At 35.8% G+C, this 24,337-nt stretch overlaps 1 protein-coding gene across 1 annotated transcript in view; it reads left to right on the forward strand.

Moving 5' to 3' along the window:
* The window catches only part of PTPRQ (protein tyrosine phosphatase receptor type Q), a 124,179-nt gene that overhangs the window by 54,609 nt on the left and 45,233 nt on the right, over positions 1–24,337 (forward strand). The window contains exons 38-44 of the mRNA XM_077783541.1: positions 6,455–6,620; positions 7,097–7,387; positions 7,625–7,900; positions 8,688–8,839; positions 9,946–10,087; positions 11,653–11,922; positions 21,532–21,864. Coding sequence (XP_077639667.1) covers positions 6,455–6,620; positions 7,097–7,387; positions 7,625–7,900; positions 8,688–8,839; positions 9,946–10,087; positions 11,653–11,922; positions 21,532–21,864 — 1,630 coding nt within the window. The remainder of the gene's footprint in view (positions 1–6,454; positions 6,621–7,096; positions 7,388–7,624; positions 7,901–8,687; positions 8,840–9,945; positions 10,088–11,652; positions 11,923–21,531; positions 21,865–24,337) is intronic.

Raw genomic sequence — 24,337 nt, forward strand, 5'->3', positions numbered from 1 at the left:
GTATATATATGCACACATACACCTAATACATATCTACACACTTAACATATGTAGTGGATAGACTCAAGACCTACTACATGCATGGCACACCCTCGAGAGTGTTTATTTTAGTCTAATCAATCAATTTGAGTAAGTTTCTGGTTCTGGTTTTACTTTTTAATACTTGTTTGTACAGTATTGAAAATATGAAGGTGATGTGAAAGTAGGGAATGCATTTTTTTTCATATTTTTCTTACTCTCAAAATGAAATTACTATTTAGTATATTGAAGCAAAGATGTTATTCTGAAGTTAAAGATTAAAAGACAAAATCTTATAAATAATATTTTGGAGATACATTTTCATTTCGTTTTTTTTGCTCTTGCTTATTTCATCCTTTATTATGCACTACACTTATTAATTGTATATAGTCTTTCTGTTCTACTTTCTGTGAATATATTATGGTGCAGAAAAACAATTAAGAGAAATAAGCTTCCTTTACAGGTTTTTGATCACAAGTTTTACACATGTGGTAGAAAAACAAGAAATATAAATTCATTTAGAAAATTATGTATGGAAAATAGCCTTGACTGCATAAAATTTATGATAAAGATATGTCTAGGGTGAGGTATGCACGTTTTTGAGGATAACTAGAAAAAATATTCACAAGTGTTAAAAATAACTGTGAGTGAACAATCGCTGACACACTTCAGTGTATACACGTCTCTGACTTCTGTGAAGGTATGTAGTTGCTGGACTCTGCATAATTTCAGGTGCAAGCAGGACTGTGCCGTGAATTCACATTCTGATGAGATTAAAATCAGGGCTACAGTTCAGATAATAGACTGTTTGCACATACTGTTACAGCAAAAATTTTTTTCTTAAATCTCTGGACAAACTCTGCATCACCTGAGCTAGCCCATCCTATGAAGGACATTTCAAGGAATTTTAGAGGAGGACTATGGACTTGGACTATTCCTGCCTTAAGGAAGGTGCAACTCTGAGATGAATGAGTAAGGTGAAGCTGACACTCTGAGGGAGAGAGAGATAAAACCCCCCGGGATGTGCCCAGGATTCTGGAAATAAAGGAGGAAGATAGGGAAGATGGAGCACAGTAGCATTGGCCCATCAAGGTGAAGGTCCAGTTTTATTATCATGTGATGTAGTTAGGTCAGGAATGGATGGTGGCACAAGTGGAAGTTACTGCTGCTTTGGCATATTATGTGTTTTCAGGAGAAAAATGCTGACAGTAGTTCTACCTCTGTGTGTGGAACCTACCATTTTCATCCTTTTGACTTTGATTTTTATCCCATTCCTTTGCCCTCAGAATGCAGGTTTCAGCTGCTGTTGCATCTTCTCTTACTACCCATGGGATATGAACATTAATCTCTCAAATCATGATCAAATATTAATACTGTCTTTAATTATTTCTGCCCTTTACATCCTGTCTGCTCACTGTTTAGCATGGCAACTACCATATCTACACTGCAGTCCTAATCTATACCTTGGATTTCTTGGGGATGCAAGACAGATTTCAAACAGGTGAAAAAAAGCCAACTCATTTCTGTCAGATATTTTATATTACTCCTTTTACAACAGAGAAATGCATGTGTGAAAGTCAGCCTGATATGTGACTATATATATATACACACATATATGATATATATGGACAGTTGTAACCTACATGACTATGCATACATATATAGCTTACAACTTTTTGTAACTTAGAAGTACAACCATGTAATTGCAGGGTCTGTTGCTAAGTTTTGTATTGCACACATTTGGAAAGAAAGAATCCTTGGTTGAAATACTTTGTGCCGAGGTCATCGTTCTGCTTATGTTTAACCAAGCTGTATTTTCATTTTGACAAATTATAAAGGACAGTTGAAAAAGTGGGTGATCTTTTCACATTTCATATTTTCACATTGTGAGTAGCCATTCTCTACCAGTCTCCTCTGCTTCTTTTCAGGACATAATGCCAGAGGTCCAAGTCTTAAAGCATAACTTCTAGATGCCTGAATAAACACCCTTGCTGAAGAATATCAAGCAGATTAATATCTCCCAATGCTCTCATAATCTGAAATAGATACAGAAGTCATACTAAACTATTCTGTTGTCTCAATTTATCACTGTCTGTGCTATTTTGTTGTCTTAATTTATCACTTCTCACATATTCTCAAAATGCTCAGGCATATTAAAACCTAATCAATATAAACCACTGACAATTAATATGTTAAAACTAGGAAGTTAGTAGTTGCAAAATGAAGGATTTTGTTTAGGGAAAAAATGCCCAAATACCAAAAAAGACCTGAGATAAAAGATGCAGTTTACTCCTTGACATGATGCAGAAATTTGAGTTTTCTTCAAAAAGGGAAAATTTATGTACCCTCAACAGTCAAAAAAATAATGTATAGTTTCTTTTCTTTACTGCTGTACATGAAAAATAACAACTGCAGCTGTCCAGTCAGAAGGCCTGGGATGCTCAGACCCAAGGTTCAAGACCAGAATAGCAGAAGGAAATATTTAGTGATGGAGATTAGATTTAAGGATTTTGGTAGATGAGTGGGCTGTTTCTATGGGGATGCTGACAGTTGTAAAAGAAAATGTGTCATAAAGGGAGGAATGGCTGGCAGCCAACTAGAATAAACCATTACCTGCATTAGGCTAGGTTCCAGTTCAGCTTTATCTTTCATCTTCTGCTGTCATAGGTCTAGGGAAAATGCTACTTCTTGGTGTATATATCCTGTCCCAGTGCAGTAAAGATATGACATGTGTGCTGACAAAAAATACTACCTTCATAGGTGACATGACACTGTACCTTTTCTTCATGTTACTTCTCTGTGACACTGCTGGGTTCCTGAAGTTCAAGATCTCACTGTTTGCAATAGCAGCTTTGCAAGTTTTGCTCCACAATGCCTTGACTGGTGCTTGAAGCAATCATAATGCCCATATTCTCAGTCCTATCAAGGAAATAAATCAAAGACTCAATGGTAGTAGTTTTCTCATGGCTAAATATAAATCTATGAAAGTTATCATTGGCTTGAATGAACTCTGTTATTCAATCTCTATATACTTCTGTTTTGATTAGCAAAAAAGTAGAAAGGTGCTAATTACAAACATAAATATATGCTTCGATAAATTTCCCCAGTTTAGGAATTTCAGTACAGAGGAAATGTGCCAAACAGGGGAACCAGGGGCAAGGACTGAAAAAAAGCCTATGATCCTTCTAGCAACTGAATATCTGACCCCAAATCATTCAACCTCTACCTCAAACCAAGCAAAGTGAATATGACTTGATACAGCTCAGAGTGAAATTAACTTGTCTATGCTTAGGATCCAGACAAGGGATGCAAACAATGTGCTGTTACTTAACAATCAACCATTTTCTTTCATCAGTATGACCAAAGTAGGGATAAAAAGGACAACTTCCCTACAATACACTGCAAATTTTTAAAAAAGCTTGTCTCAGAATAGTACAGCAAACAAAAAGGAAATAACTTCCCTTAAGTTTTTGCTGAAATGGTGAATATTAACCCCTTGAAGGATGGCTTGATTAGCTTTCACAGAGACACCACTCTCAACTGATTCCCAGAATCAAGTATGTGTCCTCTGACTCAAAATAAGAATGCAATGCAATGAACCTAAAGAAGAAAACAGAATGGGGTAAAATGTTAGCAGAGAAGAGCATCACCATGTTTTCCTTATACAGCTAAATACAGCTTTATGCCACTGGAAATATCTGCCACTTCCTGAGGTGAAGAAGATGCTAGTTTCTGCTGACACTTTCATTGCTTGAGTGTATTGCTTACACTTAGCTGCTTTTAATAATCTGATACTTTGCTATGTCAAAACTTCTTTCATGTATGGATGAAGAAAGGAACAGAAGGAAGAATTTCTTCAGCTGTAGCCAAAGATCCTAAGCTGTTTGCTTTCATCTACAGCCACAGTTAATTGTAAAACTTCCTATAGTGTTCTATCCCCAGGGTACAATTAGCACAAGTTTCATCTTTTCTCATTTTGTACCCACACAGCTCTTCCTGCTCACTGTTACTCTTAATTATGTATTCCTTTTTTTTCCCTAGTATTTTGAAATATCAGTAGTTTGAGATATCATCACTCCTTGAGCTCCTTACAGTAAAGGAGCTACCTCTTAAAATAGTTTTTGTTGACACACCAAAACCCTGTTATTCACATTGGTTCACTGAGTCCTCAACTGCCAGACAGCTGCCTAAATTGTAAAGGTCTTTTTAAATTAAGAGTTACATTTTCAGCTGTTCATACCAATAACTCCCATTAAATCTAGGATCAAAACTTGACATGTTAGCCTTGACATTTTTACCTTGAAAACTCAGGTAATTATTTAAGGTTTTATTTAAAAAAATCTGATTATTAATTGTTGTTATAAACTACTAACTATTGCTAACAACAATAATAATAGTAACAACAAGAGGGTATTAGAATGCTTCTCCTGGGCCAGATGATGTTTTCTGTCATACCCTGCTTGAGTACCAGAAAGTTTAACTAAATACCTTAGAATCTGATCCACTGTTTCCTCTATCTTAACTTACCAAATGTAACACAAAGCTCTTTCCAGCATTTTTCAGTTAGATAGGAAGCTAGTATGAAAGCCAAACTACTTCTAGAATAAATTCATATATTAAGGTGGAATTTTTTGTATTTTAACTGATGCTGACTTAACCTAATCTATTGGCCAAAACTAACAATGTGCTTATAGTCAGTTAATAAGAGTGGATACAAAAATTTATACTCACAATTTGTGCAGCTTCTGTTCTGCATTCCAAGCAAAGGTTTAAATTTTCATTGACAAACTGTTTGCTTATTTATGTTATGTCAGTACTAGTGACTGCAAAACTAGGTCTTCAGATACGGGCATAAAAATCTCAGGGAAATAAATGAGTGTCACCTATTGTTTTCTGCAAAAATAAAAATATTTTGCCTGTAGAAAAATTGGTGAAGCGTTGCATTAGATACATAAATTTATATGAATTGGTAATAGCAAGATTGCATACTGAGCCATCAGTTTGCACAGTACTGATTCAACTGTGTGATAGAGCATATCACAGTGACTTCTTCAGTAGGAACTTTCCTCATGAGAAATATAATACATTTTTCAGTATGCAGTTTTAGCATGCCTGTGCTTATATGTGGTATTTCTAAATTTTCGTACTCAAATATTTCTATAGCCTTTTTCCTGCTATAGTAAGTTTGCTCTCATGGCCTCTCTTTTTCAGAAAAACACTTGAAAGCCAACTTGCATTTTAAAGAAGTGGAAGGTGTGGAATTGATCTAATACCAAAAATAGGGGGCAGGCCAAATAGCTGGAATTCATCAGGGGGTTGGGCAAAATCCAGCCAACCCTAAAAATATTGCTATGTAGAAAAAATTAGGATTTCTTTGGTCCTGAGAAGTGCTGGCCATGCCATCTGCTCAATGGGGCAATGTGGCCGCTGGAGAGAAATGCTACTGGCTCTTTGAATCAGCAGTGAAGATTTGACTTGCTACCCCAAGCTTGAGCTGAATATGCTTATGGGCTAAATAACTTCTCAACAATTTTCAAACCATGAACCAAACTGTGTTGGATCATCTAAGCTAGGTTTCTATAAATCAGTGGATGATTCAACACATTCACTTATGTGATGTAGCTGAACTTGCGAAAATAATATGCTTTATATTTTTTCTTTTCATCTTCCAAAATTGTTGATTCTAAACAGGAATAGCCTCCTCAGAGGTGCTGATCTGAAGCACTGACTTATTGTTGTAGTCACAGTATCAATGACATTGATTTATATAGTTCAAAAGACAGCGGGACTAGGTTCTGCTGCTATTCTTTCAGTAGCAAGTCACTGCACAAAAGAAAAAAATTCAGTTGATGCCTTCAGTTTAACATGATCCACTCACTATAGACATTTCCTTAAAGATAATGGCATGGTGTTACTGCATAGGACAACTAGCAAAAGGAACAGTTTACCAAGGGTGAGGTGAGATCTCTGCAACTGAAAGCTTTAAGTTCAAAATCTACTCTCATAAAAATAGATTAAAGAGGGAAAGTCCTCTGATTTGATTAATGATCAGTCAAGGCATGTGTGATTCATGTAATCTATAAACAATTAGCAGATACTGGGGTTTTTTGTTGTTTTCTAGATGAAATATGGATAAAAACACTGCAATATTACAGCTTTAATCCCTGAATTGGCATTCAACAATTACAAACAACAGAAGAAGCCAATTATGTACTCTCTAGTACTGACAAAGAGTATAAATAGACATCATACAATCAAGTATTTCAGAAAAATCAGTACTCATTAGGAGTCAAAGCATAGGTTTATGTCTTCTGAGTGCTATGGTAAATCATGTCTGCTGGTAGTGATGGTGATGGCTAAATGGGGAACTAGAGAGAGAAATCAATTAATAAAAAACATTTTAAGTGGTAACATTTTCTTTTATTTCACTCTTTAGAATTTCACAAGTTATGGTAATGACAGCAACGTCAGTGTGTCTCCATTTGTAGTGCTGGATGACTTGGCAAAATACAGCCATTATACTTTGTGGTTAACTGCAAGCACAGCATTTGGAGATGGAAACAAAACCAGTGAAAAAATCGATGTGTATACAGATCAGGATAGTAAGTTAATAACTTTTTTAGTATTTATTGTATATCAGTGCTTTTGTTAAATATTTATTAAATATTCTCTAACTTAAAAATTATTTTACTGTTGTGATGGCAAAGTTAAAAAAGACCATTAAATGTGGTTTTCAATGCTGCAATATTTAGCTTTGCAAGGAAGGCATTTTGATCTGAGTCTTTGAAATACTAAGAACATAGAGCACAAATCTCTATGGATAAAAGCAATAAACTTATTTTCTTAAGCTTTCATTAAGACTCTTTTCCTAAACAAATTTAACAGAAAATATGATTCATATATACCTTCAACTATTTGCTTTTGATATTGAAACACAAATTATTTTTAAAAGTTGTAAAAGATATTACAACTGACACTTTCAGACTAATTATGTTTTGAACAGTTATTTCTGGTTGGGGTTTGGATGTTTTATTACTGTAATCCATGCATTTAATTTTTTGCTTATTATCTCTCATAGTCCCAGAAGGTTTTGTTGAAAATCTGATCTATCAAAACATTTCCTCATCTTCTGTAAATGTAAGCTGGCTTCCACCATCCCAGCCAAATGGCTTAGTCTTCTTTCATGTTTCTCTAAGTTTAATGCAACTGGGAACCAGTAAGATATTATCTTTCCTTACTTACAACACAAGCATAATTTTTGATGATCTGGAGAAATACACTGATTACATTTTGAAAATCACACCAGCCACTGATAAAGGATCTTCTGAACATCATGCTCTAAGTCTTCATATAAGAACTGATGAAGATGGTAAGATTAAGATATTTTATTAATTCCTAAGGAAATGTATAAAAAAAAGCCCAAATATTTTTCTAAAAGAAAAAAAATTTTTTATTTTTCTTGTTTCACTTAAAGTGTTTTTGCCATACAGTGACACAAACAACTGCTGCACATTTCTATTTTATATCTGTGAAATAGAACTTTTCGTTGTAACTCATATTTTTCTGAGATTATCCTTGTTTTTCTCTTTCTTATTTCTTCATATAGTACCAGAATCAGCGCCTATAATGAAAACATTTTCAAATCTCTCAACTACCTCAGTTATGCTCTCATGGGACCCTCCCATTAAGCCAAATGGTATTATAATACATTATGATTTAAATCTATTTGGGCCAGAAAGGAATAACTCATTCTCTACCACCAGTAATTTTATCATTTTGGAAGACCTTCTGCCATTCACATTGTACCGCATTTATACAGCTGCCAGAACAATAAAAGGACTTGGTCCACCTGCTGTGCTTCAGTTCTACACAGATGAGTCAGGTGAGCAAATTCAATTGTAAACAACTTCAGAATGTCAGCCATATCTTAGAGCATCCATCTTAGATCTGAGCATCAGACCTGTTGATATGAAGGATTCATTTTCCATTGGTCTGTGAATGAAGAGCTTTCAGACAAAGGAAGCACTTCAAGGCAAGTATTTCCTGAGTGCTCCTCCTTGTGCCACAGTGCATAAGAGGAGGTCACATTCTGCATAGGATTACAAAAATAACTCCATGAAGAAATATTTGTTGTCTTTGGAATGTGTTATGGTTTGCAAAGTGCCAGGGATTTTGAAGAAAACAGTACCTTTCTCTTCATCCCCCCATGTAATTGAAAAATGATAAAACATGGAAATATTTCTGACATATTCACACAGTTCTCCCTTACATGGACCTCATCTCCACTGCATGGTAAATTACACATCTTTTAAATATATGATGAGTTGTGCTCCATATATGGTGTAGGAAGCAAACTATATTGTATTCCAGTTATATATGTAATATGACTTCTGTTAAATTAATCATCTAAGGTTCTGACAGTAGGGATGTTTAAGTGATTAATAGATTTGATAGATCTCTAAGAATATCCTTTGCTGACTAAACATGTATTCTGGATTAATGGAATTTGTTTCATGTCAAAGAGGAAGAAAAAGGCCTGAAATAGCAATGAAGTACTGTTAGCTTGAATTCAGATACAAATGTTAACAAAAGTACCTGTGTTCTCCTGTACGTATTGTTTTACCTGGAGTATTTGTCATTTGGTACTCAATGGCATTTCTCTTTTGCAGTGCCATTAGCTCCACCCCAGAATTTGACCATCATCAACTACACCGCAGATTCCGTGTGGCTAAAATGGGATCCAAGTCCCCAGTCAAATGGTGTTATTATGACATATAATTTTAAGATTTATCAAAACAACACTGAAAAATTATTTTTTTGGGTATGTTTATAATTAAGAGTGTATAATATTTTAAAGTATTTTTTCATGCTTTAGGAAAAAAAAGATATGGCAAATATTTTAAATGTTCATTATGCTCCTAGAATTATGAAGCATCTGTAAATTCCTATTTGGTAAGACAGCTTATTTTCCTTCCCATGTTACCTGTAATTCCATTTTTCAAATTAAACAGGAAAAAATATTCTATTTTAATGTGCTTTGAGCTTCTAATGTTTCATTAACAATGACATTTATTAATCTTACTTGGTATTTTAGTGTAAGCTTAATGTTAGAAAATGGCAGAAGTTAATTGCTTTGTGGCTACTTTTGTTTAACTATTTGGTACCTATGGACTTGCGAGATTCAAAAATAATTACTATCTCAAAAAACAGTAAAAACTGTCCTGAGTTCTTTATAAAAAAAATAAATCAAATAATAAGAACTGAGTAAATTGTAAATGCTCAGGGCCAGGCTGGGTGAAGCTCTGAGTAATCCGGTCTTATGGACGATTCCCTGCTCACAGTATGGAGGTTAGAACTGGATGGTCTTTAAAGGCACCTTCCAACCCAAGCCATTCTGTGAATCTATAATATTATGATATACAAAATTTGATCAAGGCTTAAATCTGATTGCTTCAGTGGCCTCAAGGAATACTCCATGTACTCAGCAAGCTGAGGTCAGGATTGCATCTCAAGCTTAGAAACTATATAGTGAGCCCTGTTCATCGGTGATGCTTGTAAAAGCTGCAGGAAAAGACAGTGCTAGAGTGAGGTCTTCTGTTATTCCCCAGTGTGCATCATCCTAGTTTCTTCCACAATGCCTGAAGGCCACAATGTGTATGTGAAGGTGGAACTGCCGATTCTACAGCCAGCTACCTTTGGAAACACATTCTTTGGGTACTCATAAAAACCACCAAAGATCTGTAAGGAAATAGAAGGTGAGAGGGGTTGATGTGAAGCTAGAAATAGTTTTCAGTATTTGACTGAAAGCTACTCGGAGTGGAAGAGGAAAAACTGTGGCTGTAAATCTGTTCATTTCAGCAAGTTCAAGGTGAAGGCTACAATGTTTCTAGAGATTAATTGTGTACTAATAATATTTCCTTCCTTAAGAACATTTCAGGTTCAAACCATGAGGCAAACATTGTTGGATTAGAACCATACAGCCCCTATGTTATCAGTGTCTCTGCATTTACCAAGCTTGGGAATGGCAATCAGTTCAGTAATGCTGTCCAATTTACAACGATGGAATCAGGTTAGATATTATTTTTTCTAAGCTGCAGTTCTGATAGTTTTAAATATATTTATATTTGTTTTCCTTGTATGGTTGAAAAAGTCTTCCTCACACTAACTCATTGTCTCTTGCCTGTGTAGCACCAATTCACATTCCTATTGTAGACCAGGTTTGAAGTCTGATTTCGGAAGTGTAGAATTAAAAATGTCCTCATCTGAAATGAGAGGCTTACGTGGCTACTATAAATCTTTTAATAGCAACACAGATAAAGGGAGGAAAATTAGATAGGTATCAGTCTTTGCAGATCAAAGCAATAATTCAGATCCCTGTGAAAATAGCTGAAACATTAGCAGTATCAAAAGCAGCTGGACAAAAGACTGGCAAATGAACTGGAAATTATATTAGACAAATATAAATTTTTAACTTTTTTTTTTTTTTTTAGAATTTATTTTAGATAGGAAGCTAGCCACTAAAAGTGAAATACATAACATTCACTAAAGAGAGCCTTTGGGTGTGTGTAAATGGTTGTTGTGCAAAACTGCATCTCCTTTGCTAGGTCAGAGCAACCCTCAGGCTCTGTAAGAACTGTCAGTGCCAGGGAACAAGCATGGGTTAGGAGACTCCAAGGTTCTTCTACACTGTTAGCAAAGGGAGCAGACCCCAGAATAAAAAGATCCCATATGATGACTACAGGTCTGCTAAGATTATGCTTCCAGTGAAGATTCTTTCCAGAACCAGTAAAGAAGAGTTTCTGGGGAAAAGTTTTCTGTCTTTTGTACCAAAGAGTTATACCATCAGAAATCTGGACCAGTTTGGCTGTTGGACTCCTGCAGTTGAAGCTGAAGGTCCTCCTCAAAACCATGGTCATCCATCAGTTGTTTCATTTCATCACTGACATTCCATACTTGTGGTATTTTCTTCATTTCTCTTTAACCAATTATTCATAAATAATTGCTCTATTTTCAAAGTGATTGTAGTATTTTCTGCCTTCATTAATTTTTTATGAGCATTTAAAAAATTTGTTTTGCTACAACCAGAAAATAGATGGGAAAAAATAAATTGAAAGAATTTATATGAAAGCTCTGAAATCTGCCCAGTGACTGGACAGAGAAATGTAATATAGTGCCTGAAAGAAATAAGGCTGACAGATAAATAAGAAAACAGAAAAATAAGGAACTTATGCAGTTGATGCTTTTGCTATGTATATGGAGTAGGTATATAGAGTATGTATACTGTGTATGTTATAGTACACTGTGTTTAAAAAAATATGGGGAAAATATGAGCAAAAAGTTTTGTTGGGGAAACAAAACTGAAGCCCACAACTAGGAAGAAGCCAGATAGATAGATGGCCTCTTCTTTCTCAAGTACTAACATCAGTCACATTCACAGCAGCTGGAAATGAACCATCTAATGAGAACAAAGTCATAGCTCTTTTCTTTCAATGTGGTTTTTTATTAATTTATCTAACACTGCAGTGCTTGACTCTCACTGTGAACACTGGGTCTGCTTCTCTAATGGTACTGTTCTGTGATTACCACTTTAGTTGTGTGTGCATGTTAATCTTTGATGCCTGTGTATCCTTTAAGTGCCAGACGCTGTACAGAACATTCGTTGTATTGCAACAAATTGGCAATCGATCCTAGTACAGTGGGACCCTCCTGCTTCAGCCAATGGCATAATCACACATTACATCGTAGCAGTCGAAGGAAATTCTACAAATTTTTCATCTTATGCTACACTGCATACTTTTAGAAATCTGCTTTCCAACATTACTTATCAAATTAAAATAAAAGCTGCAACATCTGCTGGTGATGGTGAAGAACGGATATGCAATGCCAGTACACTTCCAGAAAAAGGTAAATAATTATTCAAGTTAATTTTTTGTTTAATTTAAATGATGACTATGAAAGAAGCAGACATGAAAAAACTGCTTCAATACAGTTAAATAATTCTGTTGTTTATATATTTCTTGCTAATAGTGAAGTAAGAGAAACAGGGCGTCCTCTTTCTCCTGTTTTAGAACACACCTAGTGATGAGAATAAATTGCCATTTTTAAAAGCACAATGAGAACACCTTTTTCCATGTGAGTTTGAATAGTTATTTTATTAATTTATTTTACCTATTATTTTTTGTCATATAATATCTGCCTTGTTCCTAGTGTATTTAGCATATTTGAGACTGTATGTCTGAAAAAAATTTTTGGGAGCAAAATTTTTGTTGTTTGCTGTTACTAACTGTCAGTGGTATGAATTCAATGACAATAAAGCTGCTCAGAATTCAGGAAATTGAGAAGAATTTAGCCTCTACAAGCAAACTTTGTCATAACTTTTCATAGGCTGGATTTTTTAAAACAAGAAAGAAAATTGTGAGCTAAATCTAAAAGAAAACATAGACAAGTTTTCTGGCATTGACGTAAAAAATTGTTACCCAAAGTCTGTCATCCTTTTTCTCTCCACACACACACTTAACACTTCACCTAATCCTGGCAGTGCTTTCACTTGACATGTGAAACATAGAGATGATATTCTGTGCAAAATAGAATTAGTTCTATGTGAATAGCTGTGTACCTATCTTCGAAACTGAAAGTGGAGAGGAGCTCACATCTGAATCCAGGAAGCAAAGGCCTATTTCAGTCTCCCAGTTAGGGATGATTGCTGCTCTTGGGACTATTTCTTGGGATTGTTTTCTTCTTTGGTGATTGTTAAATATAAACATTTAAAAATATATGTTAAGCAAGAAACATCCAGATAAGATTTCACATTTCTACTGAATTACAGGAGAAATTATTACATTTTGCTCTTTTATTTTTGTTCTCTTAAGTGACATCAATTTATGCAATGAAGCTGAGGAGGTCTCTGTTTCAGGATAATTAGAAAACACAGCGGGGGTGGGATGGAGGAGCACTACTGTACCCCAGAGGCTTAGAAACCTAACCTAGCTTTTGTAATACTTTATTACTAAGTTTTTGAATAACTAAAAAGATGAGTTGCAGCACTCATATATACTTCAACTAAAAGAGTGAATTTTCCCAGATCTGTCAAATAATAAACAAAAGAATCAGTGTCAGCAGCAAGGTTTTGGTTCAGAATGACAAATGGAGGGGAGCAGCTCAGCTATGCAGACTTGAGTCAGACACTGAACTTGAAGATCAGACTTACCCTTACTCTTAGACTTCTTGTTGCTAACTTCCTGAGTGGCATACATCTCCACTGGATCCCTCCTGTCCACAAAGCCTTGGTCTCCCATTATGAGCTTTGATTTCTGCACTTGTTAAAATTAGACTTGTGGATGTGCGTATCTGAATGAATCTAGACCACATCTATGTTGTCAGCTGAACTATTGCTGCTTTGGTTCCAGATCAAATGGATGAGCTCCAAATGAGGGCAAGCTCCTTGCTGGAATATTTTGGCTAACATTGTGAAAATAGCCAGGGTTGTACTTTGATGACTGCCCCTCCTCATCATACAGTCTATCCCACTAAAGCCTGGCCACATCTGTTATTTGAACTATGATGTGGCACATTCATACACATTTCTGATGAAAGTTTTCTGTCTAAGTTGGCTTCCTTGTCAGCAGTTCCCCAACAAATGCTGCTAGTTTGTGATCCCTGATGGTCCCCTTCAGTCCAGAACCTAGGCAATTTAAATGCCTGGTTCATCTGTCCTCTTGTTTGCTCAGAAACTTCTGTTCATCAGCAGGGCTCAAAATCCAATTTTAAAAAGACAAAGCACTTATTGTGCTTTGTCTTTTCAAAATTATTAGACATGAGCATACTCTTACACAACATTTTACAGTGTTGGCTGGAAATAATGTAGTGAGCTGAGCTGCTGTGCTCGATGTTAGATACGTGTGTTCCTGCATTTCTGGATGTTTCTCAAATGCAATCAGAAGGCTCAAAGTTTTCTTTTACACCATGGCTGCTAAACAACCAACCCTCAGAGCTAAAGCAAGACTGAACCTGGGCATGGAATTCAGACTTGGAGATAGTTGCATAGAAGGGATGTTACCCTCTGATAACAAAGGAGAACAGTAGACTTCTGGGTGCATCACATCTTGCAGGATGGGGGAAAAGTTTTCTAGCAGTGTTAAATAAGCCTGACACCTGAGAAAGTTAATTGTTGGGATTTCTGAGAAATTTGGGATTGGATATTAATTAGTCCTTGAGGAGAGACTGAGAAAACTGTGGATTAAGCTTCGGCTTTAGGGAGCCATTGATGTTGTTTTATGGTCCATGTTATAAGGAGCTGTGCTAGCAGGGAAAAAAAAAAACAAACTAGTTTTTACTTAATAACATTTGTTTTATGTGTCTTATTACTGGGAGTTTTACTAAGTGAAGGATTTACACTACAACACATACTTTTTGCCACAAACTCTGCACTGACTGACCCTTTCTTGCTTTGTTGTTGCTTAGTCATATTTACAACAAACTAGTTATTATTAGGACATTTCCTTAGCTGTGTGTTTGCATGAATTGTTTTGTAGTGACTGGATACTAGAAATTGGAGATTCATGGATGAGAATGGAAACAGTTTTATAGCTGTTGTCAGCTTCTTATTTATGGTGGTCTAAGATTAGTCACAGAATATGTAGCCAGCACTGAGTCACTGACAATGCATTTATTTCTGACATAAAGTGAAATCGAATTTGGCTATGTCTCTCTGCATAGCATTTGACCTTTAAATTCTTGGCAAGATTGCCTTTTTTGAGGTAAGTTTGTTCATATCTGGGTACAATTAAACATCAATCATGAAGCTTAAATTTATAAGGAGATTAGTAGTGTTTTTTGTCTAATCTAGCTCCATTGTCATGGTAAACCACCTCTGCCCGGCTGCAGTATGTTACAAAAGCTGTCAGCTTTGTAGTGGTAGTATTACTTTGTGATTAAATACATTACAGGGGATATGAAAGATAATATAGTGTACATACACATGCATAAATGAATTAGGATTTTATGACTGAATATATATATCCTTGGATTATTTTCAAGATAATGCACATACTAAAATGAAATTTCATTAGGGTTGAAAGAATTTTTAGAAGCAAGAGACAGCCATAAAATAGTAGGAAACTTCTCCAAAAGGCACAATAAAGATGTGAATATTCAGTTAACTCACAAATCTGGGATAAGTGTTAACAGTCATTTAGTTTACAATAAAAAATAGAACAATTAAAAACCACTTGGGGTAATCCAAAACTTGAATAATAAATGAAAATTGTTTCTGTCTTAATTATTTTTTCATTTAGATTTTTCTTTATAGGCTTTTCACTGTTTTCTGAGAATATCAATCATATTGATTGCAGTATTAAGACACAGAGAGTAATTTCCCCACTTCTCCCCCTTACTGCTAGTCCTACCTGATATTATACCTGAGCACAGTTTAAGAAGAGGCTGAGGCCCCCACTGTACTCTGGTGACTATCCTTACCATTTGTTTCCTGCTAAACAGAGATGCATTCCTGATGACTTGCATTTTAAAAAAATATATCTAGAAATTTGCCTAAGAAGCATTTTTTCATTTAATCTGGGCTTCATTTTCCAGGCCATTAACTTGTAGCTATACATAAAGGTATGCCTTGTGAATAAAGAAGAGTAGTGCTTAAAGGAATTAGTGATGGGAAAGTTTCTCAGGTTTTTTGATGTGGAGGTGGCAAATTAGCATCATCTTTTGTTACATGTGCACAAAATATATTTACTCTTTTGGACAAGGAACACTCTAAAGGTTCTGGATTTACATCTCCAGTATGGAGGTTCCCACTGGGAAATGTGGGCTTTTTTAAAATCAAGACCTTTGAGAAACACAGAGCATAGTGTTTAAAGCCATCTTCACATACAAGGAAATGTTGTTTCCTTCACCATAGATCTTTTAGTCAGGATCTGGCAGTTCATGACAGCTCTGAGCTGGAGTTACATGATTGTCCTCATTAAGTAGTGAAGAAAATGACAGATGACCGTGATGCACTGCAAGAATATTTAAACCCATGCCCCCAAGTGGTTCTTAGGGCTGCAAGTAAGATGTGCAGTGCAGATGGTTTGCCCTGGTTATCCTGAAGAATCAGCCTGCTGAAGAGCCACTGTATCGGAAATGTCAAAGCTTCAGTGTCCCCTGTCACTAATGAAGAAAAGGGCTCTGTGTTTCACATGTTCAATCCCAGCTGCAAGTTCACATTTCAAGATTGTATTAGAGTAAAATAATCCAAAAATTGCAGAGTGAAGTAGGAATAAGGATCTTTGAAGCACTTCTACCCAAGATGACTATTTTTTTTCCCAAATGTAATTTTATTTATGTAATATGGACTTCTTTACATCTTATGATTAGTTGTTTGGTCCAAATTTAAGTTAATGGCTTTGAGACTGATGGGAAATCTTCACTAGAAAAATGCAGTGTTACTTGGTTGCTGCAAATCAAATTGAACTGGTGTTATTTTTATAAGAAGGTTGATAAAAGTTGATGATTCATATAGCATAGGATAAAGGAATTTTTGTCCTTTTTGTCAACTCTGCATTAATATGTAAGAAATGGTGGCGACATATATGTACAAAGCTGACATGGATGCTACAGGTCAAATACAAATGTTTACTGAATAGCAGACAGTGTTTTAGTTTAATGGAAAGCTGAACATTTAAGACTTGAGTACAGGCAACTTTTCACTACTCTTTTTAGCTTAAAGAAGTGCATTTTTCTCTAGATTTGCATTATTTGATTTTTCAGTTTTTAGATCCCACAGTTTTCTGATGTGCTAAGGACTGAGAAACATGGTCCATAGAGGCTCATTTAAGACATGCTCTCAAGTGTGCAATTCCCTTTAAAGCATGTCTGATAATGTCAGTACAAGTCATGGGAAAACAAGTCTACAGTTTTTTACATTTTTGTGTTAGCAAAATAATTTGGGTCCTATTCATGATGTACTTAGTCATACTGAGCAGGACTAGATATCATGATGAGTCCTTCTGAAGTTAGCATTCCATACTCAAGTAGTATTTAGCATGATCAGGGTTAACAGCTTAACCCATGGAACTCATTTGTGTAATTAAGCTTTCAAAATTTAATAGAGATAATCAATACAGAGTATTTATTTTCTTTTCAGCTATTTCTATTTTCTGAAGACTTTTTTTGGTTTGTGCCCACTGCTGTCGGTTCTACTTTGTTCTTCACGTTCCTCCTATTGATGCTCTTAATACCGCCCAACAGACTTCTAGGCTGCCGCAGTCCTTTTAATCCAAACTCCAGCTAGAAGCAGCTGTTCTGTAGGCAGGCTTTTTTTTTTATTAACTTTGTTAGGAACTATGCCATATCATATTACTGTCTTCTGTTCATGGCCCATGCAGCTGTAGTTGTTGCTTTCCACAAGTCTCCACAGAAAGCCATAACCTCTCTTTTCTCAGTAGATTTGAGTATATGTCCTTTGCTGCCCTTAGGTTATCTTTGCATTGTGAGTAAGGTTTTTCTACCAAGTGTTTTTTCTTAGTTTAAAGCAGTTCTACTGGCCAGTTTCAACTTGATATGAGTCTTTGCATTGTGCTAGTGCTTTTCCCTTTATTTATATTATCAAATTCTTTTATTTATATTATCAAATAAAAACTTAATCTCAGATCAGTCCATCAGCTTTGGAAGGGCTTATTAGCATTGTAGCCAGACAAGTATATGGCCAAGATCTGTCAAACTAACTTCTATTTAGGTGTTTATCTTTCTGTCAACTTCCGTGAGAGCTCAGTCACGTAAAGAGGTTTTAGGAGCTGAAAATCCCATGTGGATCTGATTTCAGTTACTTTTCCTTGAAATTTAGGCATCATATGAACAATGGTAGATGAATCTGAAAATACCTCATTCCTCTTCCATTCCAGAAACTGAATTCACCAGCATTTCATGGTTAGCCTCTCTGCCAGCTTCCCGTCTGGCTTTCAAAAGCTGAATTAGAAACTATTAAATGGAAAATTAGGTGAAGGGCATCACACCAAATGTTTCAGATTTATACAAACTCCCTACTCCCAGAGATAGTTGAATTATAGCAAACATTATACAATAGGGAAAGACTGTGAGATATGTGATGAGACTTAAGGGATCCTGTGTATGATTCTTGAGAAATTTAAACTTGGGATTAGGACGAGAATTTTCACTAGCTAATCAGAGCACAGTCCTCACCAATTACTGTCTTACAATGCCACAATCACAGTATTTTTCATGCCTTTTATTTCAGTGCACCTTTCTGGAAATTTGGATTAATAATACAATTCCCATTAGGTACACAGCAAATTGTCAGTGTATAAGAATCCATAGTAAATCTTTATACAGTTCCAGTGTAACCTGAAATAATAATTGAAAAATATGCAGTTTCTGGCTTCCGTAATTTTTAGTGTGAACAGTGATATTTCATCATAGTTAAGTCATGTTTAGAAAATTTAGACAAGCTGCATGATTACTCTAGGAAGCATGGAATGGTTTGTTCAAATCAGTACCATCTGTGGAGAGAAAAAGTTGGGGGGGATTTTAGTCATTCTTGAGGAATGGAAATCTAATTCTCCATGCTAGAGTAATTGTAATCCTCTTTGTATCTGTAACCCAATAGCATAGCTGTCTTGAAATTGCCTCTGAGCACAATCACCAAGTTCAAGAGACACTGTGCCACTGGGTGTCACTGCTCTTCACTGTGGCCCTAGGACCAAACCTCTTTGATCTGCTCCAGTTTCAGGTCACATCTTTTCGTTTGTTATGAGTTCATTACATTTATATTTGATTTGCCTATGTAAGCAAGGAGAGAAAATTAGCTTGATTTTAAACTGACTAATGTTTAAGGCTCTGATTCCATTTTAAAGGTCTGGCTAGGAAATGACAGAGAAAATTTTACTGTGAATTCTGCTGACTAACACTTCATTTCTAGGTTCAAAATATTTTGTTTATATGGGTTTTCATAAACTGAAAAAAAGACAACATGAAATAGTTATCAAAGCTTTTGTGTGAAAGAAGAAATGCTTGTCTGATTGTCTGCTATCGGGATACCTGCAAGTTTGTCTTTTAAAATGGTGGTTTTCATGTGTTTAAAAGTGTTACTGGGATAATCCCAGGTGTTGACTTCAGCCTTGTGAAGATAATTTGTATGGGTGTCCTCAGCAGTCAGTGGGAAAAAGGACAGATAGAAAGAGAAACATCATTTATCCACCCTCCATTCTTCCCCCACTTTCAGGGAATTTGTCTCTTTTCCAAATAAAAGAAAAGCTCATAGAGGCTAGATTTATTAGAATTTTGTTAGTCTGGCCCCAAATCAGAGCCACCATCATTTTGTCTGATATAATTTCTAGTCCTATGAAAGCCAAGCATTTTTTCCTTCTTTACTTTGAAAATGCTAACACTCAGTTATTTTTGATGTCATTCTGCATGTTGAAAATAAGGGAACTAGGTACTGTCCTTAAGAAGGAAAGGCCACCATGGTGTCCAGACAATGAGCATTCCTCTTCCTGTATCTATGACCAGTCTCTTTAACCTGCCTTGTTTTTGGCGCAGAGACTGCAGTTGCGCCAGCCAGGGCTTAACCAGCTGCACATTTGAGTAAGTGAAGGTATATATTTCCACCTTCCTACTAACACCCAGCAGCTAAGCAGTTACTATCTGTTTTATGGCAAACCCTTGTATCTGTATTGGAATATAGCCCAATAGTTAGTTTTCTATTCTATCCCACATTTTATCATTACTGTATTTGAGTACATAAGAAATCATATTTTTGCAGCATCTTAACAGTTATTAACAGCTTACATTACAACAGAGTAGATTTATGGAAGAAAAATACAGGTATTTTCTTCTAACCATGTAGCGTTTTTCTGCCTTTATTTTCCATAAAGTAGTAGTCAAACTAGGACATTTCTTGTAATTTACACAAATAGCCAATACAGTTTATAGAGCTTTTATGACAATATTGCAGTTTTGTTTTTTTTTTGAAAGTAGGCAAACAAAGTATTACATCTCCAAATCTGAGCATGATGTTTTTTACTACTCTCTGTACTTATCTTCATGCTAATAACAACAAAGAAAAACAACTTTAATTTTGATATCATGGAGTATAATGATGGAAGTTGTCTTTAGCAAATATTTTTTTAATATAGTTTGCTCTTATTCTGTGTCTGGTTAATGCGTAGCAAGATGGGAACCTATGGGGCTGTTGCATGTTGTGGTGTTGTGTGCTTGTGCGTGAGAGAGCTCAGTGGAAGAACAGGGGTTCTCTGCCTACTCCCTGTCCTGCAGACTCCACCTGCTTTAGGTTCATTTGAAGGGATTTTAATTTCTCAACCTTTTCATCAACACAGCTTTGTCTGATTCAGATTTCTTGTTAAACATCCGCATTTAGTGGAGAAGTTTTAGCTTATTATATTGTGATGATTTTAATAAAAAAAACTTTGCAGACAAAAGCAAAGATCAGATATTCCCATGAGGCTGAAAGAAAATTAATACTTTCTTCCCCAGTAACGCTGGTCTGGGATCCTTTTCCTCTTTATGTAAGCCTTGGGACTTCTTCAGTTTCAGTTTGAGGATGTATCATGTGTTTTTCTTTTACCAGTGATACCTCTTACCCCAAAGACTATAAAGCACTCTTTAAAGCTATGTGCACACAATGATTTCTGATCTGATTTTTCTGCACGTTTTTTTTTGCCATAGAGAGTATTAGTATTATTTTACAGAGTCTTGGAGATAATATTAGCTTTCTCTATGTCTATGTGATATGGCACAAAACCATATGTTGCAACTAGACTGTGAAATCTGGGAGTACACTGCTGACTCAATATACACAGGGTAAATGGGTGTACATGTATATGTATGTACATACATGCACTGCTTCTGTCTCATGGACATGAATATAACCTGCATATAAATAAATTGAATCAAAGTTTGTGGGAATCTTATTTTTTATCTTTTATTCAGCTCTTAAACGTTCTTGTAGAGCACTTCTATAATGCCAGACAAACATATTGCATGTATTGATATTTTTCATTGAGAACATAAAACAGGAGGCTTATGAAACTTACTTTGATGTGTTGTGTGAGGATTTCAGATATTAGCAAGAGAGAGGGAGACACATGAGTATTTCTAAATGAGAGGCGAAGAACCCCAGTTAGAACCCACAGTAAAAGATGCTATGGGTAGCATAGAAAAATAAATTTCTGTAACATTCCCTCAATTAGTTGAGATATAGCCCCAAAAGTAGCAGTAGAAATGTCACACCTCTCAAAGCTGGTCCTACATCCCATGCCTAAAAGAATTATTCTCTATTTCAAAAGCTATAGTAAATGTATACCACTATACCATATTTATGTACAATGTGATTTATGCCATTGGAAATATGGCTTGTTAAGCATATGAATTTGAATCTTGGTTTTTAGATATGCTTATTAAAATATGTTTTCAACAGTGGATAAAAGTCATATAGTGCAATGACTTTTCATTCAAATTAAGGTATCTTACAAGTGTTTTAATCTGTAGTTCCTAGTGCTCCCAGGGATATTGTTTTTTCCAATGTGCAATCAACAAGTGTGACCTTGCATTGGAGATCACCAAAATCTATCCTTGGCTACTTTCAAAACTACAAGATTACCACACAGCTACAATCCATCCACTGCAGTGACTGGGAAGCTATGGAATGTATTGAATATGAGAAGCACCAGTATTTATATGAAAATGTCATGGATGACTGGATAGAAGACACAGTGTATGGACTGAAAAAATACAGATGGTACAGATTTGCTGTTGCTGCCAGTACGAGTGTTGGTTATGGCAGTTCTTCACCTTGGATTTCAACTCAAACCCTTCCTGGCTGTAAGTAAGGATGTCTGCTGTGTCTCATTGATGCTATAGCAATGTGATATTCATCTAAATAACAGGAAATCTTGTTAGAAGTTATTTCTTCATAGACCTAAAATACTGGTGAAGTCAAAAAGGATTTATAGCAACTCTTGACATATGAGATACAGATGTGTATATATATGTACAGATATAAATTGTGTGGTAGCTATACCTTACACAGACTGATATGTCAATTTATTTTGTGTACTCTTTTATATTTACTGCTTACCCAACAGCATTTCAGACTACTACACGTGTAGACATGGTAAGTCTGAATTTTTGCTAATGTGAGTTGATATGCCAATTTTCAATACAATTTCACCTGTGGGGTGTGCCAAAGAAAAAGGTATTTTTTTTTAATTCTTTGACTCAAAATCTGTTCATTAAGTTGTAATATTTTCCTGAAATTCTGTGTGGTTTTGGCAGTGGAATTTAAGCAGTAGTTTCAGAGCAATTAAGATTTCTTTCCAAAACCATATCCACCTACAGAGTTTACTAATCAGAGTAGCCATGTAACATGTAAAGGATTGCCATGACACATAACTCTCATGCCTCAGCTGAGGATTTAAGTTTCCAAGCAAGAGAAGCAGTAGTTGTCATAAATAAGTCAGCATTAAATATCTGAGAGAAGAGGACATGAAACATAAATTATTTAGGCAGTTGTCATGGGAATATATGGCCTTCCTTACAAGTTTGCAGCCATCCTAGGCCAGAGAATATCTGAGACCTGGCCTCTGAAGAACTGAGAATCACCATGGATTGCCTGACTTAATCACTCTTTCAGTCATTTCCCCTTTCAAAGTAATAGTAATATTAGAGCCACCAGGTACTTAAATAGCTGTGTACAAAGGACTACTCAGTGGTCCAGATATTTACCTTGTCCTGCTCATGTTTTTATAATCATGTGATGTGAACACAGGAGGCTTTGGGTGCTGTTGTAGTAAGCATCATAACAGCCTGATTTTTTATAAAACTCAGAAGTAGTAATTTGAATTGAGAAGTTCCCAACTGAGCAGCAGAGTCATTTTCATGTGCACTTACTTTCTTTGTCCAGTGACTCATGGGGAACCTCTGCCTGTAAATCAATGCAACATTTTAAATTAAAGAGAAGGAAAAAAACCCAACAAACCCAAATGGAGCAGAAAATAGATAACAGAAGTTCTGCACCACTTGAGCAACTCTTGAGCCAGCTGATCTGGGGAGATTTCTTACTATTAAATTGATAGAACTCAGTTGCTGATGTATGCAAATACTTTTCAAAAATGGTTGCTGAGTTTACAGAAGTTAGGGATTTAAACTGGAAGGAAAAGCAGATAATGAAAACATATAATTGCATAAGTTAGGATACTTTTTATTATTTCTTCTTCAGACAGTGATGATTTGCTTTAAGAGAGAGCTAGTTTCCTATCCAGTCCCACTGAGAAGATGGTAGTTAAAATATAAACATCTTAATAGACTACATAAACCCTTTTCATGCCAATTCAGTGTCTTCTCAGCAAAAGTGGTGGTGTCGAAGGTATAAAAACTCTTAACAGTTCTTCCAGCCCAAGTGTCTGGGGCTGCTAACCTGTATCTGTGGTGATGGAAGTAGGCAGTGATGAATTTCCTGTGAGTTAAACTGGTGACACATCAGGAGATAAGCTGCCTATAAAGGACACTGCTGTGGAGTCAAGGAAGCATAGGCATTATTCCAAATGTCATGTCTGGGCACTGGTCATTTCCCTGGGCAATCAGCTGAGGAGGAAAAAAAAGACGAAGGTGATATGACACATGTAGGTAGCCAGCTGGCTTCTGCTTCAGCAGTGCTGGGAGCCTCCATGAGCAGTGGCTGATCTTAAGCAAGGGCAGGTTTCTTGGTACCTCATACTTTTCAAAGCCTAGGTTTTAAAATTACTGTTAAAAATCCCCATAGTTCTGCTCTTTCTTTTACAAAGGTTATGGCCTCTATCAGGAAAGAGAAATTCAGAATGCACTGAGCAGATCCAGCACTCTGGGCAGACTTGTAAAGTGTATTCAGAAAACAGGTGTTGATCTCCCTTTCCTTCCCCTCATGAACAGGGCCAAGCATCCTCTGGATTAGCCTGCTGATACACAGCCAATATACATGGTCTGTTAGGGCTTAAGAGTGTTTAGCTGCTATGTAAAATACCCTGAGTACTTAGCCCATAAAATCAATGGAAGTTGTGTTTGTGCACTTGAAGGCAGAAGATAGGCACTGTTCACTTGTTTTTCAAGAAGTGCCTCTGTAGGACATTGTTTCTACCAAAGGTAAGGTTACCTTTGTTGTGAAACAATAGTTAAAGGATTTTTTCTTCATAATTCATTGGGTTCTCAGAAATTTGTCTTTCTCTCAAACCTAAAGAAAATATTCAAGTATTATATTAAGGAGTTTATTTATTATCATATTCAGGAGGAGCATATAAGGTGAAAACTGTTAGACTCATTT

This window comes from Lonchura striata, chromosome 5 (assembly GCF_046129695.1).
Source record: "Lonchura striata isolate bLonStr1 chromosome 5, bLonStr1.mat, whole genome shotgun sequence".
Classification (NCBI taxonomy): Eukaryota; Metazoa; Chordata; class Aves; order Passeriformes; family Estrildidae; genus Lonchura; species Lonchura striata.